Raw genomic sequence first — 24,043 nt, 5'->3', positions numbered from 1 at the left:
TTAAGCTCATTGAGTGGTTGTAACTAAAATATGACGACAAAAATTTTGAAAAACCTTCAAGTGACATTACATGTAATATTATTTTAGCTCAAGCATTTTTTAATTTGAGTGTTTTGAATTACATAATTACTACAAACACAATACTAGCAAAACTTTTACAAAATAATAATATTGAAAGCATATCTATAAACATAATAAACACAAGTGGAATTATGTCACTGATAAGTCTGAAATCAATCACTAATACTTAAAGAATTGATTTTCTGATATGATAAAATGGTTTAATAAAAACTAAACGACATTAATTGCTATGAAACGAATAAATATTTGTGAAACAACACACCACAGTATCCGGCAAATCATATGCTATATAGTCATTGTAACAGTTATATTAAGAAAAAAAAATATATATATATATATATTTTGTACACCACCAATCCATGGAGTTATTCATGGACGCATGGCAACGAAGTTTGAAATGGTCGGCCAACGTGGACTTCCACGTCAGTCTATGCACGGCCATTGGAGCGCACCTGCGGGCCACGTCATGAGAAATGAAGGCAGGGACAGCGAGGACATGACAAGCAAGCGAAAAGGAGACGGAAGTATGACGCCGACAAGTCTCGTCCGACGGAACGAAGGAGGGACAAACGAAGGAAGGACGAACGAAGGAAGGAAGAACGAACGAAGGAAGGACGAACGAACGAAGAAGGACGAACGAAGGAAGGACGAACGAAGGAAGGACGAACGAAGGAAGGAAGGACGAACGAAGGAAGGACGAATGAAGGAGGGACGAACGAAGGAAGGAGAGAGGGACGAGGATTAATAGGTCGCTTCCAGGGCAGACGTGGTCGGTCCGTCTGTGGCTGGCTCGTTCATCAGCTTCTTCTTCTTCGTCTTCTTCTTCTTCTTGCGCCATTGTGTGAAGGAAGTCGGGTTCCCTCGCCTTTGTCGCCACTCTCCCTGCCAGTTTTGTATAGGTTTGTGTGTCTGTGCATGTGGTGTTTGGCAGGTTTGATATTTCGGTGGACAGGGGATTGTATGTGTCAGTTCTAGGGTTAGAGCGAGGCAGAGAAAGGCAGAAAGGAAGATATATTTTGAACATTGATATTCGTATGCTCGAATCCGAACCATATTGGAGCAGACATGGCGTTGAAATCGATCCAGAGGTCGGCCACGGTCGCATTTGCGCCGATGGCGTCAGTGCTGGCCGTGGGAACTATGGCCGGTGCCATAGATCCGAGCTTCAGCTCATCTGCTAATCTGGAGTTGCTCAAGTTGGACTTCGCCAGCACGGATTTGGACATGCCAGTGTTGAGCTCGGCAGGCGTTCCTGAGCGCTTCAATCGCTTGACGTGGAGTAATATTGGAGCTGGGCCGTCGGAGGAATTTCCTTACGGTGTGATCGCCGGTGGACTTGCGGATGGCTCACTTCATTTTTGGAACCCTCACAAGCTCCTCAGGTCGGTATCTTGGATGCATTTGCAATCGAGGCGTTGGGGTATCGTGTCTTCTGTTCTTCTTCATATTTTCGAGTCTGCTGTTTCTCTGGCGCATCAGCATGTTAGCCCTAGGCTCATGTTTGAGTTTCGTATTTGACAGTGAAGATCCAGCTGAACACGAGGCTGCTTTGGTCTACAAAAATTCACAAGCGCACAATGGCAATGTAAGTAGATTATAACCTTGTTTTCTGCGTGCTCATGAGTGTATCTTGTATTCCTGTACTGGAATATGACTAACATTATTGTTTAATGGAACTCAAGGTGTGGGGGTTAGAGTTCAGCACTTTGAGTCCGAACATTTTAGCTTCTGGTGGCGAGGATGGCGAGTTGCTTGTGTGGGACTTGACGACCCCGTCTGCTGCGTCTACTTTCCCCCCTCTGAAGGCAAGTAGTTTTTCCTCCTCCTATTACTGAACCAAAATTTTCAAATCAATAGTGTTTAATTCGGATATCAGTCGTTATGTACAGGGTGCCATTCAAGGTCAAATTAGTTATGTCTCCTGGAATCGGAAGGTGCAGCCTATTGTTGCGTCAACATCGTACGGTGGAACCTCGGGTGAGTTGTCAAAATCTTCTCTTATCTTATAAAATTTTACATATGGCGCTCAGCTCAGTGGGTGCATTTCGATTTCAAATTCTAAATATGGGTTTTGTTTGTTTGGTGATTGGGGGATAGTTGTTTGGGATCTGCGACGTGCCAAACCAGTGATCAGGTACATAACCCCTGTGCAGTGTTTAGTTCCCTTGTATTGGAAAACATGATTAGAAATGTACCTCCCTAATCTTTTCAGCGATGTCAAATGAAATTATGTGCTTGGATGTTGGTGCTATAGTTTTACGGATCCCACCAGTCGTCGACGTTGCTCCACATTGCAGTGGAATCCAGAAGTCGCTACACAGTTGATTGTAGCGTCCGATGATGATCGGTCACCTTCTCTGCAGGTATGAAACAATTCCCATGAGGATCTAATTAACTTATCCCAGTCCACTTTCTTAGTGCATTAAAATAACAAGCTGTCCATGGTATTTTCAGGTCTGGGACTTACGAAATTCGGTTTCTCCTATCAAGGAGCTTGTTGGACACAGCAAAGGTACACCTTGTATTTTGCATGTTTGGTGGTTTGTGAATAATTTTGAGGATAGTTGCATGTTTTGTCTTGTATGTTGACCGTTAGCCTTTTGATTGCAGGGGTGCTGGCAATGGCGTGGTGTCCTTCTGACAGCTCTCTTTTGTTGACATCCTCTAAAGACAATCAGACATTGTGTTGGGACACTGGATCTGGAGAGGTATTAGAGACAATTACAAATCAGAAACCTTTGAATTTTTTAGGTTGTCTTCCATAACGTTACGAACTAAAAGGTTTGATGAAAAGTTGCAGGAAAATCCATCTTTTTGCTTGTACGACGATCTTTTGAGGGGAGCCGGTTCAGATTATCACATAACACAGCTTTTTTTTTATGAGCACTTGTTACTCATTTGCAGATCTTATGTGAAGTTCCTGCCAGCAACAACTGGAACTTCGATGTTCAGTGGTCACCTGGCATTCCCGGCGTATTGTCAACGTCATCTTATGACGGGAAAATTGGTATCTACAACATTGAGGTAAGCCATAAGAGGTTCTTTGTTTTTATCTATCTCGTTTGGTATGCTATTCTCCTAATAAGTTGTTTGAATTAATATTTCTATCATGTTATGTGATGAACAGGCTTGCAGCAGGGCAGAGCCTTCACATGACTCTTATTTTGGTGGAGCTGTTGGTGGCAGGGAATACTCTACAGGTATGTGTGTAGGTTATGGCCCTAATAACTCATCAGTTTTAACTCATGTCAACGTGTCTTGCTGCGGACTGCTGCTATTACTGATGGTATTATTATTTGTTGTAGCTTCAAGGAAGGCACCGAAGTGGTTGAAACGACCTGTTGGTGCAACTTTCGGGTTTGGAGGAAAGCTCGTGTCATTTGCACCCAAGAAAGCCGCTGCAGGAGCTGCTGCTGCTGTATCCGAGGTATGGAATGGTGACAATGTGTTACTCAAAGACCATGCTGAACCAGGTGGCTTTATGTTCATGAAATAATTGTGCGTTGCTCTTGGTTTGGCTTCCTCTTCAGATCCGCATTCAACACTTGCTTACAGAGGAAGGCCTTGCCAAACGATCTACTGAGTTCGAAGAAGCCATTGCTGGTGGTGAAAGATCAGCTTTGCGCAATTTTTGCGAGACGAAGGTCTCAGCTGCAGTGTAAGGATTCATTTTCCTTCGTTACCTTAACGACCCTTGGGTTATCATTTTCTTTGGTGGAGAGAATTTTTGAGGACCAGAACTGATTATGAAAAACGGTTTAGCTTAATTCTTGTGACATGGGACATTACTCTCGCAGGTCTGAAGAGGATGCAGAAACATGGAGCTTTCTTAAAATTATGTTTGACGAGGAGGCTCGGAAGCAATTGTTGGCTCATTTTGGTTTTTCATCTCAGGGTTTAGACCAGGATAAATCTGAAGAGCAAGAAGACGAGAAAGCTGCTATTGAGGAACCAGCTAATCTGGAGTTGACGGGGACTAATTCCGTTGAAGGACCAAAAATTTCACCTACGGTCTCCCTCGATGATAATATTTTAGCGGGTGCAGATGACGGAGAAGACTTCTTTGATAGGCTTGAGGTCCCTCCGACACCAACCGAACCTAGTGCCTCGCCTACGAACGCCAATGACACGGAAGATATTGTAGAAGCCGAGACTGAGGCTGTTGTTGCAGAGCCTGTGAATGATGATGTTAATGATGGAGATAATGAATCGGATGAAGCAATTCAACGTGCATTAGTGGCAGGTAACTTCAAAGGCGCAGTAGATGTCTGCCTAGGTGCTGGTCGTATGGCAGATGCTCTCATTATGGCTGCGGTTGGCGGCACGGCTCTTTGGGAAAAGACCCAGAACGAGTATTTTCAGAGAACGAAACGTCCCTACTTAAAGGTAATATCATTTTTATTCCATCAGTTCCACAGTTTCGAACGGTTTTTTGAGTTGTTCAGTTCGAGGCATTTGAGAATTTCTAACAATCAAAGGTGTATAACCAATCAATATGATACTTATCAACCTGTATCCGTTGCGGCGCTGTAAATGGCTGCAGGTTGTTTCAGCGGTGGTGAATAACGACTTGCAGGGTTTAGTGGAGACCCGGCCTCTCAAAGCCTGGAAGGAAACTTTGGCTTTGATTTGCACTGTACGTGATCATTGTAACGCCTGTGCTAGGTTCTATGCGTATCACTGTTATTCTGATCTCTAATTTTCTTCTCTGGTGTCAGATGTATCCTGGTTACTTGGTCTGAGTAGAATAATTGATTTTAATTGTGATTCTGGCACTAGTATGCACGCAGTGAGGATTGGATAACTCTATGTGATGCCTTGGGAGCTCGCCTTGATGCTGGCCGTAATATTCAAGCAGCCACACTTTGTTACATTTGTGCTGGTAACATTGATAAAACTGTGGGCATCTGGTCAAGAGCGTTGAAGTCCAAGAAAGGTGGACCAGAATTTGTGGATGTGCTACAGGTCGGTGAATGAGCTTTGCAGCCTTTTAAAAAAATAAATAGTAAAAAACAAAAAAATTGGGCCGAGCTATCTTGTTTTTATTGGTTTTAACATTCATAGTTGTTGTATTGATACTAATTAAGGTGTGAAATGCAGGATATCATGGAGAAGTCTGTTGTTTTGGGCCTCGCGACTGGCACAAAACAGGTCAGCACATCTTTGGCTAGATTGGTCTGTTATTATGCAGAACTACTTGCAAATCAAGGGCTTCTATCCACCGCCCTTGAATATATTAAACTTATTCCATCGGATGATTCATCCCCAGAGTTATCAGCTTTACGTGAACGCATAACTCAGAGTGGTCAAGGTATGGTCATTTGAATGGTTCTATTTATGAATAATTTAGGGGAAACTTTGTACGGAAGTAGGAGTCATGAATTTTTAGCTGTGGAGAGAGTTTCGACAGTCAGCCTATTTAGATGTTTCTAATGGTTGAAAGATCGTTTGATTTCGTCTCAGTATCTGTGCTAGTTTCATCTTGTGAGCCTAGCTAGGGGAGTTTTAATGTGAGAGGGCTTGAAGTTGTGCTAATCTATGTCTTTGCTTGGGTAGTGGCCGGTATTGAATCGCATGTACCTTCATATTCGGAACCCAAGTCATACCAAACAGAGCAGCAGCCGCCGGCTGTAGCACCAGTTCATCAGTACAACGCTGCAGTTCAGCAACCATCATATTACCCAGTAAGCACAACTCTAAGTTTTGCGTTTTTTTTTTTTGTTTTTTTTGGTCGTTTATGTCAAACATTGTGCTTAATTAACACATGAGGTTTTCACTTTTTCTCTAACGGTCTAAGTATTCTGTCGCTGCAGCCTGATTCACATCACCGTGAATCTGTGAATTCACCCTCTTATACTAACAATCTCCCACCCGTGCAACCCATGGAAAACCTGTTTCCCAATCAGCCAATCCCACCAATCCATTATAATCAGCCTCAGGTAATCGATTCAACTCCTTAGACTCTTAAGTTTGAAACTTAGTTAAGCATTTGAAGGACATGGTTTTTAGTAGGTGTTCTGAACGTTCAGTTGTCCCAAAATGCTTCATATCTTGACCGTAGAGCTGGACTGTATTGAAGTTGGATGCAATCGTTATTTGCTGCATTTCTGTTCATTGCAGACAAATTACTCGACTCCGAGTCAGCCGATTCGGACTTTCGTTCCAAGCGCTCCATCGCCAGTTTCGAATTTCAATCCAACACCACCACTACCACCACCGACTACCTTCCAACCTTCCAGCTTTCAACCTTCCAGCTTCCAACCATCTTTTGCAGCTCCTCCTGCCTCATCCTTCCAGGTTCGCCAACACAATCTCTGATTTTTGTCAAAAATAGGACTGAGAAAGACAATTGTTCCTGCTGCATGTGGGCAAGGGGACACGTAGAGTGCACACTTGAACTAGTGCAGAGTATTTTTAAACTAAAAAACTTGAGATTTTGTTGTGATTGGTGCATGGAGGCGTCTCATCTTGCACCACGTCCCTTTGTCACTGAACAGGGCCCTCCAAGACAATCATACACAGGTGTAAATGCGCAGCAGCCTAGCTTTGTACCATCTTCAGTGTCCGCTTACCCTGATGTAAACACACTACAACCTATGCCATCAGCTGTTCCAGCTCCCGGTGTCATGATGCCAGGCGCAGCCCTTCCAAGTATGCCGACAGTTCCATCGGCTCCAGGCTTCATGCCTGTGTCCACTCCTTCACAGCAGCAGGTAGTTCCACAAGAGCCTTCCATTCCCCAAGCTCCAAGCAACAATACTTCTGCTCCGTCAATCACACCAGCTGCCACAGTACAAACTGCGGATACCTCAAATGTTGCAGGTAACTTAAGTATTCACTCGATTTTATGCCTGCTCCTGTCTTCTTCCAATTAGGATGATAGCTTTGACATGAATAGTTGTAAGATAAGCTCTTTTAGTGATTACATCTTTTAATTCTGTTGGTGGATTTATTATTTCTAATTAATTCATTATATTTGTCCCCAGCTGAGTTGAAGCCAGTTGTGACTACGTTGTCGAGATTATTTGATGAGACTTCTACTTTCCTCGGAGGAGTCAAAGCACCGCCTGCAAAGAAGCGAGAGATTGAGGACAATTCCAGGAAGTTGGGGGGACTTTTTGTTAAGTTAAACTCTGCGGACTTGTCAGCTAATGCGTCTATGAAGCTTGTTCAACTTTGCCAGGCATTAAATGGAGGTGACTACGGCACTGCGATGCAAATACAGGTACATTCTTTAAAAATATGAGTTTTAATTTGGCTGACAGTCTACCTGAATATTATGATGGGAATCCTGTGCATATTACTAAATGAACCGTGAGGTGGCCTTGTTCATAGCCACCCACTTTTGAGCTGTGAAAGTCTGCGTTATAATTATGTATTGAAAATAATTAGATATTAATTAATATGGCGTGAGTCTACAGGTGGCTCTCACAACAAGCGACTGGGATGAGTGTGGAGTCTGGTTAACGGCGTTGAAGCGTATGATTAAACTACGTCAATCAATGAGATAATAAGTCTCTTCCACAGGTATCATTGTTGGTAAAGTACATCAAGAATGTATCTCGTACATATGCCGCTAGTTTTTGAGGTACGAGTAAATTGACAGTTGAAATCAATGGTAACCCGGTATAACTGCAGTGTAAGTATCCCAAAACCTTCTTAATTTTTGAAAGACACTCATGCTCGTTAGATCATCATGGTTATGAGAGGTTGAGTCCCCTGGGAAATTATCAAGCTGCTCTGGTGGCGGCTGTTCTAGAGAAGCAAAATTCAGTGCCATCTTTCAGAACCTGTCCACACAAAAATTAGTGAAAATATTTCTTCGTTGAAGACTGTGCAACACTTTTGGTCACAGCATTCCATTCCCACTATTTTGTATGAACAGGTTAGGCTAACAAAGCATGGCACTGTGGATGCAAACCCTGAATCTCTGATTTATTTTACTTCATTTTATTTTATTTTGTTATTTTCAGATTGAATTCTTATTCTCAAACCATGCTACTCCTTTTCTGTTATTTAATATTAAACGTTTGGACAGGACCGAGGTTACTTTAAGTGGAACACTGTTCGATGCTTGCAGTGAAATTCAAAAAAAGTTCATAGCATTAGATTTCGATGCTATGTGTGATAACTTTCATGTGGGTAAGAAATCTTGTTTGCAATGTCAATTTTAAGTTTTGCAAAGTTGAGTAATAGAAAATGATGTGCCTCACTGCTTCCACACGCACAGCAATCACAGCTAGTCGTAAACCCATTCCACCCAATGCATGTAAAACATTTCTACTCGGCATGATTTATAGTTAAATGCATACCATTCTAATCCTACTACACAACTCTTTTTTGTTACTTTGGCTCTAAACAGACAAAATGATAAACTAACACTTCTGCAACACGATAATGCCCGATTGAATTGGATTGCTTAAGACAAACCACTACAAGTAAAACCTGCCTCGCAACCAGATCTCACCATCAATTACGCCGCCGACGACGTACGACAGCAGCCACCTTCACTTTCTGAGTCGTATTTGACATCCTCTCGCAAATAGATACTGATAGTTTACGAATTTCACGCTTTTGATGTTCAGCAGTTGGTCAGCTTTATTCGGAAAACCACCAGGCAACAAACACACAAATTGAAAATAGACCCATTGACCACAAAGCAGACCAAACAGCGTTGAAACGATTCACAACTGACGGCAAACTACCACACCACGTTGGAGATGTGCAGGGGAAAAAACACCAAGAAGCGAATATCTGGTTTGACTAGTACCCCGAAATATAACAAATACGCAATTGTACAAAAACGGAAAAAAAATCAGACACCTTCTGATTAAAGGTTAGTGTACCCTTGCTTGTAATTGGTCCGAAACCGAGCTGGCATCAATGGCCCACTTGCTCCTTCAGAGACACCGGCGATCTCAAAGCCTGGGCACCGATCCCAATATAAGGGTCGTTGCATCGCTGCTCATCTGACAGGAAAAAGGCACAAAAGCACTCCCGTCCCATTCCACCTTCCTTGAGCCCCCCCTGACATACGTAGCACAGCCCCCTCGACCGCATCGAACGACTGCCATTCGCCTCATACCACGGCTTAGGAACACCACCTCCACGCTGCGAGGTGCTTCGGAGTACAGCCATCCTTGAGTTGGTTTCATGCTTGTCCCCTCTCCTCCTCGTGTTGTTGCCTTGCAAGATTCCACTTTTCGTCCTCCGGAGCATCGTAGGGCGTAAAAGAAGAGGTTGAACCTCCACAGTTGACGGATTCGATCGAAGCAGTTGCGCACGAACACGAGAGTCTGCAACGATCCAGCTCTCCAGCATCACCAGCGTCTGTAAATCATGGCAGCCGCCGTCGCGATGCAGCAGGCCTCCGGGCTGCAGTCGAGTTTCTGTGGGGCTTCGTTGAAGCAGAAGGCTGCTGTTTCGGGTCGGCCCCAGAATGTGGCGTTCGCTGTGCGGGCCGCTGGTTACGACGAGGAGCTCATCAAGACCGCGGTAGGTCTCCATGGTGGTTTGGTGGGGTTTGCGATGGTGATGGAGTTTGCGGAGGGTTTGGAGCAGGGTGCATCGCGACATGTGTGATGTTGCTCGTTTCGGGTGTGGTCGTGGGTGTGGGGGGGTTGAGGGTCGATGCGGGTTCGGATGGTTAGGAGGCCAGAGAGGGGGGGAGAGGGGAGCGAGTGGAATTAGTGGCTGTAGGTATGAGTTCGATGGAAGAAGGGGCTGATGCGTTGGATTGTGGGTGGTGGGTGCAGAGGACGATCGCGTCTCCCGGGCGGGGGATCTTGGCGATCGACGAGTCGAATGCGACGTGCGGGAAGCGGTTGGCGTCGATCGGGCTGGAGAACAACGAGGTGAACCGGCAGGCGTACAGGCAGCTGCTGTGCACGACGCCGGGGCTGGGGGAGTACATCTCTGGAGCGATCATGTTCGAGGAGACTCTGTACCAGTCGACGAGCGACGGGAAGAAGATGGTGGACTGCCTGGTGGAGGGAGGGATCGTGCCCGGAATTAAGGTGGACAAGGGTCTGGTGCCTCTGGCGGGATCCAACGAGGAGTCGTGGTGCCAGGGGCTGGACGGGTTGGCGTCTCGGACAGCGGCGTACTACAAGCAGGGAGCGAGGTTTGCGAAGTGGTGAGTGAGAGAGTGAGTGAGTGGGTGGGTGAAAGAATGGTGGTGTGAACGGTCTCCCAGTATGGTTGTTGTGGTGTGACGATCGCGGCGTGCGGTGGATGCGTAGAGGCGAGAATGCTGATGGATTGGTTTGGGGCGTGGGCGTGGGCGTGGGTTTTTGTTGAATGGATGGATGTGTTGGCGCACTCGGAGTGTGGTGTGGGGTTGGTCTCTGAGCGGTAGGCGTGGTTGGTCGTGCAGGAGGACGGTGGTGAGCATTCCCAACGGGCCGTCGGATTTGGCGGTGACAGAGGCCGCATGGGGGCTGGCGCGTTACGCAGCTATTTGTCAAGTACGTGGGAACTGGTGGCGGGGGAAGGCGTTGTGTTTGTTGGAAGGGGTTTTGGGCAGAGATGTGCTAGAACGTCAAGAATGTTGGGTAGCTAGGAGTGAGGTTGGCGTTGCGGGATGGGATTGTTTCCAGCGACGAACTGGAAGTTATAAGGTGGGGGTAATTGTGCGTGGGGGGTGGCAACGAATGCGAAAGCTGGAGGAGGGTCGCATTTGGTGGTCGGGGGTGGTGTGAAATGAGAAGCATTGTGATGTGGGGCTTGGGCTTGAGCATGGAGAGCAGGCTGTGCATTGAAGGACAGTGGGATGCTTGAGTGTGGATTGGTATGTTTTTGGACAATTGTGCGGTAGTTGCGTGGAGTGCAGTGGGTGTGAAAGATGGGGTGAGTTTCCAGGATGTGAGGCGTGATGGTGGTGAGTATCGGGTGTGAATGCAGGACACCGGGTTGGTGCCTATCGTGGAGCCCGAGGTGCTGTTGGACGGAAGCCACGGAATCGACAGAACGTTGGAGGTGGCCGAGAAGGTGTGGTCGAAGGTGTTCTACTACTTGGGCGAGAACAACGTCCTGCTGGAGGGAATTCTGTTAAAGCCCAGCATGGTGACTCCGGGCGCAGAGTGCCCCGAGAGAGCCACCCCGGAGCAGGTGGCAGAGTACACGCTGAAGATGTTGAGGAGGCGAGTGCCACCCGCGGTGCCCGGAATCATGGTAAGCAGAGTGTGGTGCAAGGAATTGGAGGGTGAACGTGGGAGGGTTGATGGGGGGGGGGGATGCAGGAGTGTTGGGTGCGACGCATGAGTAGTGGGGATGGGCGAGGGAGGCGATTCTGAGCACGTGGGGTTGTGGTGCAGTTTTTGTCCGGAGGGCAGTCGGAGGTGGAGGCGACGCTGAACCTGAATGCGATGAACCAGAGCCCGAACCCATGGCATGTGTCGTTCTCGTACGCGAGGGCGCTGCAGAACTCGGTGTTGAAGACGTGGAAGGGGCAACCAGAGAACCTGGAGGCGGCGAAGAAGGCATTGCTGGTGAGGGCGAAGGCGAACTCGTTGGCGCAGCTGGGGAAGTACTCAGCAGAGGGCGAGGCCAAGGAAGCGAGGGAGGGGATGTTCGTGAAGGGCTACACATACTGAGGAGGACTGAGGACTGAGGGAGAGACGCGGATGCGGATGCGGATGCAGATTCGGGTGCAGAGAAAGTAGCGAGGCGAGGCGAGGGGAGGCGCTTGGCGAAGGGAGCCGCAGTGCGTGTGGTATTCGCCCGCTGCCCCAGCTTCTGGTTCCCACACTTCCGAGGAGGGTGCGCTGATTTTTCAACGGGGGACTCCTGCCCTTCGCATTTGCGAACGATACTGCAGTAGTTGACTATGTAGCGAATGCATTAGTGAATTACTTAATTCGTCGTCCAAATAATACATGAGCATTTTCAAAGTTTGGATTTGGTATCTAGTTAGATTGCATCGAATTGTTGAAAGATACCTTTGCGTTCAGTATGGCTGTGTTTCTTCAGCCAGTGATATTCCCTCTCTTTGTACTTTAGGAAGTTTTTCATTGATTTTAAGAGTTTTCAAGATGTGCAGCATTTTATTTGGAGACGCTGGATTTCTCATGTTTTGGATGAGAATAACTAAGTTTCTTTTCACGACGTTAGATAGTAGAATCTGAAGTTGAGTGTTTTTGATGTGTCTTAACGTACTGTAATATTTTCCCCTATGTTTGAGTTGTTATCATAGTCGCAGTATATGACTCCTATGCAAAGTACCAACATATAAGTCCACTACTTTTCTTAACACAGTATACTATATAACATTGTTTTTATTCGGGGACAGTGTGTTATTTATTTACTTATTTATATGTGACATCCTTTTCACAGTGATCACTTGACATTCGCATTAAAATGTTTTTGTTTTGTATGTAATGATCCTCATTATCTTTAGTTAGATTGGAGTTGTGATGAATCTGCGTTGTTTAGCTTCCTTGTACCACAATAAGATTTAATATGACGTTCATTGCTTAAATTGATTGATGGATTATTATTATTAGTAACTCAGGGATATATAGTTATAATTTCCAGTATAATAGTTGACGAAGTCAATAAATCAGTAAGTTTGCCAATAACCGGTGTGATCCTTTGGAAGCTTTTAAATAGTCTTCTTTCTAAATAATACATATAGAAATAAGATCAAGGGCCTTTTTAGTCTATGTAATGCCTAGACTAAAAAAGCCTTTCTTGTATTGAAGTCTTAATTCAAGGTTATTTTTTTCTTTGTAATTTATAGATGTTCTTGTAACTTTTTTTTTAGTAAACATATGTTTTCATTTTCTTCCTTCTTTCTTAGTTGTACATTAGTATTTTGTTTTAGACTTCTTTTTCTTTTCTTTTTTTACTTTTTTTTTCTTTTTTGATTCATGTCTTTTACAATTTGAATATTTAAACTTGATTCTTCTTAATGAAGAGTAAACTCTTTATTATTATTTGAAGTGTTAAAGTATTTTGAAATTGTAAACTATTACTTCTAATTAAACATTATTTTAACATTACTATTACTTTTTAATGTGTTATATCTTTATTACATTTTTATGATTATATATAACAAAATCATTAGAATTAATGAAATCCATGATACATATGCAAAAGAAATAAAAAAAAAAAAAAAAATTGATGCTTATAATGTATTAACTCTATATACTATAACAATTGATATTAAGAAAAACTAACCAAGAGAATATATATATATATATATATATATATATATATATATATAATGAACAAAAATTATATTATTATAATTGTTAAAAAATCTTCTTTATTAATTCTTTAATTTCTATAAAATACATTAAGGGAAGTATGACTCAATAGAATAAACCAAAGAAACAAAATTGCCTTGTAATTGGCTAGATTTCTTAATTATAATTGTTTTCATCATAACTTAACTTGCTAATTCACAAGGCCTTAACAAAAATAATCTAACCAAAGTAAAGACATCTGAGAGCTTAAACTAGAGCAAATCTAACCCATATCAATATTTACTATCATATTAAATTTGTGCCATTGTAACATAAGTAGACATTCTCAAAATTTCTTGAGGTGCAATTGGAAATCCATAACAAAAATTAGAGAGTTGCTTCTTTTCACCCTTGTTAATACTTCACACCTTGGCATCTCCAATAATTACTAATGTATTAAAACTAGCTCTAAATAATATAACAATTTTTACGTGTAGAGCTCTTTAGCATTAGATTTTCATGTCTTTGGCAATTATAATTCAATAACTAAAGTGTCTTATATACCATAAGTTGTAAGAAAAAAAAGTCTTCATATATATATATATATATATAAGCTTAAGCTTGGAGTTTGAAAAGAGAGGGCCATTGATGTTAAGAAATTCCATTAAATGTAGACAAAGTGAGGCAGTCAATTGCCCAGCCAGAATATTCAAAAAGGTAGTTTTTCCAAATCCTGATGGTCCCATAACAGTAAGCTATTTCTCTGCTTTGGCCTCTTTTTTTATTTTTTATAGAAATCTTTTGACCTCATTTCTATATTTGTTGTGCAAAATACTTTTAATGCAATCCCACACAACTATCACAAGCACCATTCTCAGAAGAGTGATTAATCATGAAGACATAGAAATGATAAGAATTTCTTTAACAATTGCACTACCTTTGGTAACTCTTATAAGTACACTAGTTAAAGAATCAAAGGTTGTATTTCCAAAGAAGTTTGATAGTACTACATTCAACTTTTAAAGTTTTATCATCCAAGTACAACTTATCATTCAATTCCAACTTCTTAGTAATCCAATCTAAGCATCTCAAGTCAAAGTTGTTGGAATGTTATTAAGTGGATCTTTTATCTTTTTGTTCTTATTAATTCTAAAAAAAAAAAAATCCTTATTGTGGATTATTTAGATTTTATTTTAATGGAATTTCAATCTATTTATAGAAAATATGATATGACTTATACAACAATCAAAAAAAAAATCAAATTTTATGATAAAGAAATTAATATATGTCAACATATGCATTACAATTTGGATAATTAGCAATTGATGTCAAATAAAACAAGATTGTACTTATTAATAAATTTTATAATTAGTTCCAATAAAATTCAAAGAAATTATTGCTCATCTTGCCTTATCCTCAAACTTTAAATCAAGTTATTGATTTTTTTTTGTTACAAGTAATAACTTTTTAAATTTAATTTAATTTTTTTTTTTTTTGTAGGTACTTTACCACTTCTATACTTTTCTTATAATTACTTCTAAAAATTAAGATATAGAAGTTGTAGAATAAATATTAGTTCATTTCTGTAAGATATTGGTAAAATAGACGAATAGTCCATAAAATAGTCAGTTTAAGAGGATAGATGATTGATTTAGTTATTAAAAGCGGTTAATTACAAGATTACGGTTAGAATATGGAAATAAGGAACAATTATATAGGAGTTGTAGAAGTTTGTTGGAGGGCCAAACTATGATAGTCATGAGCCGAGGTAAGCTTGGTGCTACCTCTTTGTTTCTTTGTTTTCTTTGTTGTTGAAAAGTAATGGATAGTTTTTGAATACTGAGAAGTGAGTCTATGGAATAAATCAGAGATTGATTTATGAGTTATTGATTATGTAATTGGAGTACTAAAAGATCAAATTATATGAGGAGTTATTAGAAGATTATGATTGTTGTTTATTGAGAGCTGTGTATGTTTCGACAGAGGAAGTCTGTGATTACAAAAATTATGTGAATTCAGATTGTTGGAGTGAAGTCTTTTATTCTTGGTGTTGAATGGAAATTATTGTGTTTTGAGCAGTATTTTGAGAGTGCAGGGTTGCACACTGTTGTTATCAGTTGATGAAGGAGTATTGTTACTGGGAGAAAGCATTGTAGTGTTTACTAGTATTTCAGTGGTTCGGAATACGATTAATTGTATGACCCTAACAAGTAAAACTCATGCACTTAGTCTTTCCTTGTGTTTGAATTCCCCTATACATGTTTATTCTGAAAGGAATTGTAGAATAAGTAAAACGACAATCACAGAAGCCATAAAAACTAATACTATATGTTTCAATTTCTTTATAATGCAAGAAAATAATTTTATGCTAATAAGAAAGATTATGCTTATATTATAGATAATCAAAATATATTATTCAATATAATCATAAGAAGTGGCAAATTTTGCAAGATAAGAAGTATAATTTTTTTAAAAAAAATAGAATGTTTAAAAAAATATTTTCTCAACTATACTAGAAAATATATAACTAGATTCTTTATCACATTATTTTATAAATGCCATGTATTATATTCTAAATCCTTTGCTTAATATTTAGTAAAAATCTATTTAGGATCTAAACATTCTATTAGTTCTACCTTTGCCATATTAGATGCTAATACATCTTCATAATTTCTTAATAATTTTTTGCTAAATAACATAAAATATTGTTAGTACAAAAAATCAAATCCAAACATATAAAATTTATACATGGAAAACCATTATCTTCATGAGATATCACCTATAAAATAATACTACTAGTAGTAATAATGAAAGATTATAAATTTCTAAAAATATTTGATATTAAAAATCTTTATTTAATCTTTTTATTTTAGAAATACCATGGCTAGAATATAATCTTTAAATAAATTTGATATACTGTAATCTTAAATTTTTTTCTTATCTTTTCTAAAAGAATAATAATAAAAAAAATTATATATAAATATATATATATATATATATAAAATAAAAAATAAAAAATTATATATATATATATATATATATATATATTTGTATTATAACACAACTATTGGATGAAAGAAAGAAGAAAGTATCATATTATGAAAAAGCTTATTTTAATATATTTTATAAGATTATATTAAAAATATAGATAAAAAATAAAAAGGTAATAAAATTAATGAGTGTTAATAATTTTTTTTTATATAAAAGATTTTTTTTTACTTAAAAAATACAAAATAAGGTAAATCTAAGTAGATTAAAAAATAATATTTTAGACATCTTTGGATAAAAATAAAGAATAGAAATCAAGATAAAATTATTTAGATAAATCTTAGGTTAATATTCATAGAGGGTCGATTATAGACCATGATCAAAACTAGACCTTGATGCACAAAATTGCACACCTATATCAAATGATTTTTTAAAATTATTTTTAAGTATAATTTAAAAAAAAAATGATAGAATTTTTATAAGTATTAATTTTGAATGATTTGAATTCATATTGATTTTATGAGAGCTTTGCAAAGTTGATGTTGTTTTTAGTGACTATATTTTATATTAAATTGAAAGAAAATTTTATTTTGATGAATTGAGTGAGTATTATAGCAAATCCATGGATGAAATTTTATGGATTTATGCATATCATCATGCTAAATTTGGAAATATATTTCACCTCAATTCAAGAATAAGATCAAAAGAAATTAAAGTTCAAGTAAGTTAGTATCTAAAAAATTGGGTTTTGAAGGTCAGTGAGGATTTTTAGATTTTAAGCAATTTTTTGGTTGGATTAAAAAAATTCTTGTATGTTCTACTAGATGGTCGAGATTGTTAAATTCGTAATTTTTTTGAAAAGAAGTTAATTGTTCAAGGAGATACTCAAGCTGAATTTTTTTATTAATGTTAGAAGAGAAAAACCAATATTAGAGTAGATTATGAGCCATATCATTGAATTTATAATTAGATTCTTTTAAAAATTTGTATGCTTGTTGTTAACTAAGGTAGTTTAAATTAAGGTGTGTGAGAAATTTCAATTAAGATCAATGGTTAGTATAAAATTATTGAAGTTTACAACCGCTAAGGTATTTATTTAAATTTTGACTAGAGTTTATTTTGGGTTCTTTTAGGATATCTTTTGGACTTCTTAAGGGTATATTTGAATTTTTTGAAGGTATCTTTTGGATTTCTTTAATATTATTTAAACTTTTTCTTTGAATTTATGTAGGATTTTTTTTAAATTATTTTTTAGCATATCTTTTAGATCTATTTTAGATTTCTTGTCATTTATTTTGAATTTAATTAGATTTTTTTAATTTTTTAAGAGTAGCTCAAGATTGCCAATGTGTTATTGAATATGTTATGTTTTCTTTTTTTGAATTGTAAATCCAACTTTGAGATAGAATCAAATCCTTTCACAACTAAATGCCTTGTGAATTTCCAAGCTAAATTTTACTTAACACAACAACAACTAAAAAATTCAAATCTCTATTTGTAGAAACTAAGTTATATATATAAGCCACAATATAAAGAAATTCATTTATCATTTATATATCATCATGTTTTTATTAAAGTAGAGATTACACAAGAATATCAAAATAATATAAGAAGTATCAAGATATATTAGAAAAATTTAATATATTACCAAAGCACCAACCTTATAATTACATAATTGACTTTCAAAAAGAAGCTTAAGTACCTTTTGAATCAATTTATAACTTATTACAGAATGAGTATGCTACTTTGAAGGAATGTATTAACAAAAATCTCAGAATGAATTTTATTGAATATTTAAAATCTCTTGGAAGTATGCTATTATTTTTAAAGAAAAAAAAAAAAAAAATCTTTTTAGAAGTATGTAGATTAATGTAGATATAATAAATCAATCATCAAGAATTTTTATTATTTATGTCTAATTTATGTCTCTTTGATGAAGCTAATAAAATCAAAATATATATTAAAATAGATCTTTAAGAACTTTATAATTTGATGCATATTACAAAAAAGAGATAAATAGTAGATTGTACTTCAAATTAGATATGGCTATTTTGAATATGATGACATGCCTTTTAGACTTACAAATTTCAAGCTATTTTCTACTACTTGATAAAAATATATTTAATAAATTTGTATATAATTTTATTGTGTGTTATTTGAATAATATTCTTATCTATTCTATAAATATAGAAGAACATTAGTAACATGTTTGTCTTCCACTATAATAACTTAGAGATGTGGAATTATACACCAAGATTAAAAAATGTGCATTAAAAAAAATTCAAGTATACTTTTTAATATAAATCATCATAAATTATGTTTGCAAGTAGATATAAAGAAACTAAAAATTGTTATAGATTAGAAAACTTAAAGAATAATATATAATTTCTAATTTTTTTAGAACTTGCATATTATTATCAAATATTTATTAATTTTTCTTAAGTTTTTGTTTTAATTTTATACGTAATACATAAATAAAAATTAAAATAGAATTAAGATCCAAAAGTAGCATTTTAAAGTTTAAAAACGGTTTTTATAATAATTCTTATTTTTTACTATTAAAATTTTTGAAGCCATTTTTTTTGGAAACAAATGTACAAAATTTTACATTAGATATAATTCTATCATAAATGTATATAAATAATATAATTCATTCTATAAATTTGAATTTAGAAAATTTCTTAATAACTAAGTTTAATTATAAGATCCACAAAAAAGAATTTTTTGCTATAGTGGATTCATTCCAAAAATAACAACAATATCTAAAAGATACTTCTTATTTATTTCTAATTCATATTGATTTTAAAAACCTTAAGTATTTTACGTCAACATATATCTTAAATTATTGCCTAACTTGTTATCTAATTAAATACTTAGAATAGTATAATATTTTTAAATATTCAGAAAACTTTATTTTTTATTAATTATGATTATTTTTATAATTTTATATTTTATATTTTTAAAAATTCAAAAATCTAAAAACAAAAGATTTAAAATTTAAAATAAATAGCTTTATATAATAATAAAAATAAATTAAGATATTTTTAGAAAATAATAATTTTTATTTTAAATCATAATAAGATATGATTACTTTAATAGAATATCAAGAATAATCAATATTGCAACAAATTAAATTATCAAAAGCTAATCCTATTTATTATCCATAAATATGTTAATTCAATTGTATATTAATTACAAATACTAGAATTAATAAAGATTTTTTAAGGACGTAAATTACAAAGAATCAAAACATCAATACATTCTTGTATAATTAGAATAAAGTAGATGATCATTCAAAGATAGTATAATATTAAATTAAAGTGTTTGTTGCCAAAAATAAGAAGACTAGAGATTCTTGAAACAAAATTAAGAAAAAAAAAAAAAAAATAGATAAGAGTGAAAAGATTTCATTCTTTCATCCATATATATTATCTAACTAAGAGCTATGTGGTGATATTCTATAAGACCACTAATACATATCTAACTGAAAAAATATGTATCTAACTTGTAGGACAAGTTTCTTACAAGTGCACTACATAGCTAATTTTTACCACAATTTGCCGATATGTACAAAATAAGATCAACTTGTTGGCCAAATTTTTAACCTATCAATCAACTATAAACACATATAAAATCAAATCCTTATCTATAAAGCTTCTAAAAAGCTTTTTTATAAGATATTATTAGATCTATCCGTATTTATATTCTACTTAATATTTCTTATTTAAGCAATTATGTATATTTGTAACATTATCTCTTTCATCCTTCCTTCCTTCTCTTCTTCCATTTTAGAAACAAGTTCCAGAAGGAACAATATGTACAAGTTAATAAAGTCTAAGATGCAATATATTATATTTGTCACATATTCTAATCTTTATTCACTTTAAAGATTGTTGATAAGTTCTTATAACCATTGATAGTGCCTCACGTTAAGATAAGAAGACTAACCTTATATTTGATCATTGTAAAAGCCTTTATGACTTTCTTAAAAAAAATAAAAAAAAATAAAAAAATAAACATTTGAAATACCATCAAAGGTAGTTTCTACTTTTATTTTTATCACCAAACATTGGAAATCTCTTCCAAGGTTGTAATATCAATCATATTGCATCTCACCATCTATTTAGGAAAAAAACATATTAAATTTTAGAATCTTCATCTTTATTACATTGTCTTGAAGGCCAAAACAATATCAATGTATTGTTAGATAACTCAATAAATAATAGCTTTTGAATTTAATTTGCTAATTTTTTTTATTCTTTATCTCTTTAGTACCACAAATACATAAAAATCACAAAAAAAGATAGAAGATAGAATATAATCTTTATTAAACCTTTTTTTTTTTCATAACAACAAATTATTTGACTCTTCATCTTGATTTTAATAGATGTTGCCAATAAAAAGTATCAATCTTTTTTAATGTATTTACAAGATTCTTAGATGGCTTCTATGTATGTTTATTAATATCACATTTGTGCTAATATACAAGATATTTCAACCCCCCCATAAATCTAAGACTTTTTTGATTCCAAGCTCTTGATTATTATCCACTTTTGTAGAAAGAAATGACATTTTTCTTTTTCTTGATATAGTTGTTATCTTGTATGGCTCAAAAAGAGAAATATCAAATATAAAATAGACTTGAATAGGTGTAATCAATATGCAATAAGATTTATTTATTTATAAAAAAGAAATAATCTAAATTTATAATAATCCAACTTATCACAAAGATAAATAATATTGATATTTTGACAAAGTAATCAAACTTTATTGTTGACATCAAATTGAGGTTATTCCTTATAATAAGCATATGCATTGATTTTTTGTTTTGTTTTTGAACTTCTTTTAACTGTACCTTCGTTGTTGCATAATACTTTAATAAATAGTTTTTTAAATCTTTTATTTTAGGATATTCAACTTTTAAAAAGTCAAAAGTATTAAATCATCCATAATAAATATAATTACCAAAGAAATATATTTTTTGAATAAAAAAATATTATATAATTATGAAAAAAATTTGCCAATGGCAAAAGAATTGTCTAATTGTCTTAATGGTAGTTGATAGTATACTTTAAATACTACTTAAAAACTTAATTTATCCATTTTATTTTTTATTAGTTTTAGTATAGAAAATTAAATATAATTTTATATTAATCTTTAATATCTTTAAAATATTTTTTCAAAATCTTAATACAAATTAAATAATTCTATCTAATATGATATTCTTTAGCATTCCATAATAGTTATAAATATTGTCAAAGAAAAATTTAGCTATTTTTGTATTTGTGATAGATTTTGTACATAATAGAAAATATGCCATCTTGGTGAAATAATCTATTATCACAAATATAAAATCATAAAAACTTGAAATTAATAAATTCTTTATAAATGCATAGAAAAAAAAGACTATAATTGTTTTGGTATAAGTAATACTTGAAGAAGTCTAAAAAATGGATGATAAGAAGTTTTTGAATTTGAGCAAATGTTATATAATTTAACAAAGTTTTTAACTACCTTATATGTTTAAAGTCACCAAAAATCTCTAGATAAGAGTTTCAAAGTCTTATTATATTGAATAGAGTAGATTATTTTTCAACTTAAACTTAGAAGTATCATGAGACTTAAAAGAATTGATCTTAATATCATAAAGAAGAGGATTAGAGGACATACTTGATTGAACTTGCTTAAAACAGATTGAATCAATAGCTAATGTTGATTTTATTTTTTAAAGATGAAATTGCTCTTGCTTCAAGAAAATCATTCTCTATTGATCAAAAGCTGCATCTTCTTCTTTTTATTTAAGATAAGAACATTTAAAAAATATGTTTGACAAAGTTTATTGTTTTTTTGGTTGATAAGTGATATTGAATTCAAATTTTAATAAAGACATGTTCTATTGAGCTTGGCGTCAATTTAAAACACATGTTAATATAAAATATTTGAAATTCTTGTGTTTTGTATAAAAAATAAATAGATTAGAAGCATCTTTTAAATAATATTATTATTTTTAGAATAAATCTTTAATTACAAGAAATTCTTTGTTATAAATCTTATAGTTGATCTTATTTGCTAAAAATTTCTTAAATAAAAAGCTATTGAATAAAGTTTTTCATTTGCTCCCATTAATGACAAACCAAACTCAAGGCAAAGTTTGATACATTTGTTTCTATAAAAAATATCTTACAAAATTTGATACAATACAAGATTGGTATAGAAATAAAAGCTGTCTTTTAAACTTTAAATGATGTTTGAGCTTCTTTATTCCACTTAAATTTTTCTTCATAAGTAAAATATATAAATGAAGCTATAACTAAAAAAAATTATTATAAAGATCTAATATTAATTAAAAAATCTCAAAAAATATTGATCTTTAATGTTCTTAAAATCTTCCAATATATGATAATTTGAATTTGTTAAGATTCTATAACAAGATCATCATTTGAAATGATGTATCTTAAGAAGTCAATTTCAATAGTGTAAAATATACACTTTTTAATTTGGCATATAATCATGTATTTCTAAGTTTTTATAATAGACAATAAACATAAAGTTTATAATTTTTTGTGTTTTTAGAATATATCAAAATATTTTGTAGATAAAAAATAAAAAAATCATCATGAAATTATTAAAAAAACATCATTTATTAGATGTTGAAAAGAAATTGATGTGTTTATTAATCTTATAACATTATATCTAAAAAGTCCATGCTTAATTTGAAACACAATCTTTTATTCATTTCCTTATTTGATACATACTAGGTTATATATTTCTTATAGATCTATTTTATTATAGATCTTTCTTTGATTTAATTGATTAAAAAATCTTGATACCAAAAATAGAGGAGACTTATTCTTGATAGTGATCTTTTTGAGTTTTCAATATTTCACATACATCCATAGTGATTTATTGTTTTTCTTTACAATTAAAATAAGAATTCTTCCTAAAGATTTTAAATAACATATGAAGTTTTTAACCAAATTTTTATCAATATATTTTTTAACTGCATCTAACTTGCTCTGTGATAAGCTATAGATTGGTCCAAATGACAATTGAACTCTTCCTTGAAGATCAATTGAATAATCATAAAGACAATGCTTTGGAAGAATATATACATTTTGTTTTCAAAAACATCTTAATAGTCTTGATGTTGGCTTAGAATGCTACTTAAAGTCTTTTCACCATTAGAAATAAGTGAGGCATAAATAACAAAAAGTCACCATTCTTTTATAACATGCATAAAAATTCTTGCACCTACTAATAAGAATTTGGTTGTATTAAATTGATATCTTTTTATTTAAATAATAAAGTTCTAGATTATGATATGAAATAAATTAAGATAACAAAAAATATATTCTATTTAAATATTATAATTTTTTAATCATAATAAATCTAAAATAATTAGATTAAAAATATATGTAATTATATTAAATATTATAATTTTTTATGTTTATAAGTTATTTTTTTTAAATAAATATTTTCATGGATAACAAATTATTTGACTATCTATAATTTATATATGCAAAGCTTTATTTTTTTATAATTTTTTTATAATTTTTTTAATAAAATAATTATATATAAAATAAATTTAAAAATTTCAATTCAAAAAGAAAAAGACTTTGTAGTTTGTTAGTCCTAAATAAAAATCAATTTTTTAACAAGGTGAAGAATATAAAGAAAAAATCAAACTTTTATTAGATATTGAACAAGATTTTAATTGCATGATTTTTATTGTAGTTAGAAAAACTTGTTTTTTAATACATTGTCTTCTTTTGCAATCATACTTTTCA

General features: G+C 34.4%; 2 protein-coding genes across 2 annotated transcripts; both read left to right on the top strand.

Moving 5' to 3' along the window:
- Positions 1-865: 865 nt before the first annotated feature.
- On the top strand, positions 866-7,921 carry LOC112283956 (protein transport protein SEC31 homolog B). Its single transcript, XM_024523391.3, has 22 exons — positions 866-1,463; positions 1,603-1,666; positions 1,764-1,886; positions 1,971-2,058; positions 2,179-2,215; positions 2,336-2,444; positions 2,536-2,593; positions 2,692-2,789; positions 2,986-3,105; positions 3,209-3,281; positions 3,387-3,508; positions 3,612-3,739; positions 3,879-4,467; positions 4,625-4,717; positions 4,861-5,046; positions 5,182-5,392; positions 5,638-5,765; positions 5,895-6,020; positions 6,202-6,378; positions 6,579-6,903; positions 7,068-7,306; positions 7,503-7,921. Exons 1-22 carry the CDS (start codon positions 1,147-1,149, stop codon positions 7,590-7,592), a joined length of 3,501 nt encoding a protein of 1,166 aa, XP_024379159.1. The 5' UTR covers positions 866-1,146; the 3' UTR covers positions 7,593-7,921.
- A 1,132-nt stretch (positions 7,922-9,053) lies between these two features.
- LOC112283970 (fructose-bisphosphate aldolase 1, chloroplastic) lies at positions 9,054-12,134 on the top strand. Its single transcript, XM_024523400.2, has 5 exons — positions 9,054-9,576; positions 9,837-10,216; positions 10,457-10,547; positions 10,984-11,253; positions 11,397-12,134. The coding sequence occupies exons 1-5, from the start codon at positions 9,421-9,423 to the stop codon at positions 11,673-11,675; spliced, it is 1,176 nt and encodes a 391-aa protein (XP_024379168.1). The 5' UTR covers positions 9,054-9,420; the 3' UTR covers positions 11,676-12,134.
- The last annotated feature ends 11,909 nt before the right edge of the window (positions 12,135-24,043 follow it).

Source organism: Physcomitrium patens, chromosome 1 (genome assembly GCF_059467195.1).
Source record: "Physcomitrium patens ecotype Gransden chromosome 1, ASM5946719v1, whole genome shotgun sequence".
Classification (NCBI taxonomy): Eukaryota; Viridiplantae; Streptophyta; class Bryopsida; order Funariales; family Funariaceae; genus Physcomitrium; species Physcomitrium patens.
The sequence above is the reverse complement of the archived record's forward strand: the minus strand, read 5'-3'. Positions and strand labels throughout refer to the sequence as shown.

What these genes read in the sequence shown, in the direction of transcription:
- LOC112283956 (XM_024523391.3), top strand. Translation starts at nt 1,147, where the DNA reads ATGGCGTTGAAATCGATCCAGAGGTCGGCCACGGTCGCATTTGCGCCG. An exon ending in CGTGCCAAACCAGTGATCAG is followed by an intron (nt 2,216 to 2,335) that starts GTACATAACCCC and finishes TTGGTGCTATAG; the next exon opens with TTTTACGGATCCCACCAGTC. An exon ending in GCTTGTTGGACACAGCAAAG is followed by an intron (nt 2,594 to 2,691) that starts GTACACCTTGTA and finishes TTTTGATTGCAG; the next exon opens with GGGTGCTGGCAATGGCGTGG.
- LOC112283970 (XM_024523400.2), top strand. Translation starts at nt 9,421, where the DNA reads ATGGCAGCCGCCGTCGCGATGCAGCAGGCCTCCGGGCTGCAGTCGAGT. An exon ending in GGAGCGAGGTTTGCGAAGTG is followed by an intron (nt 10,217 to 10,456) that starts GTGAGTGAGAGA and finishes TTGGTCGTGCAG; the next exon opens with GAGGACGGTGGTGAGCATTC. An exon ending in GTTACGCAGCTATTTGTCAA is followed by an intron (nt 10,548 to 10,983) that starts GTACGTGGGAAC and finishes GTGTGAATGCAG; the next exon opens with GACACCGGGTTGGTGCCTAT.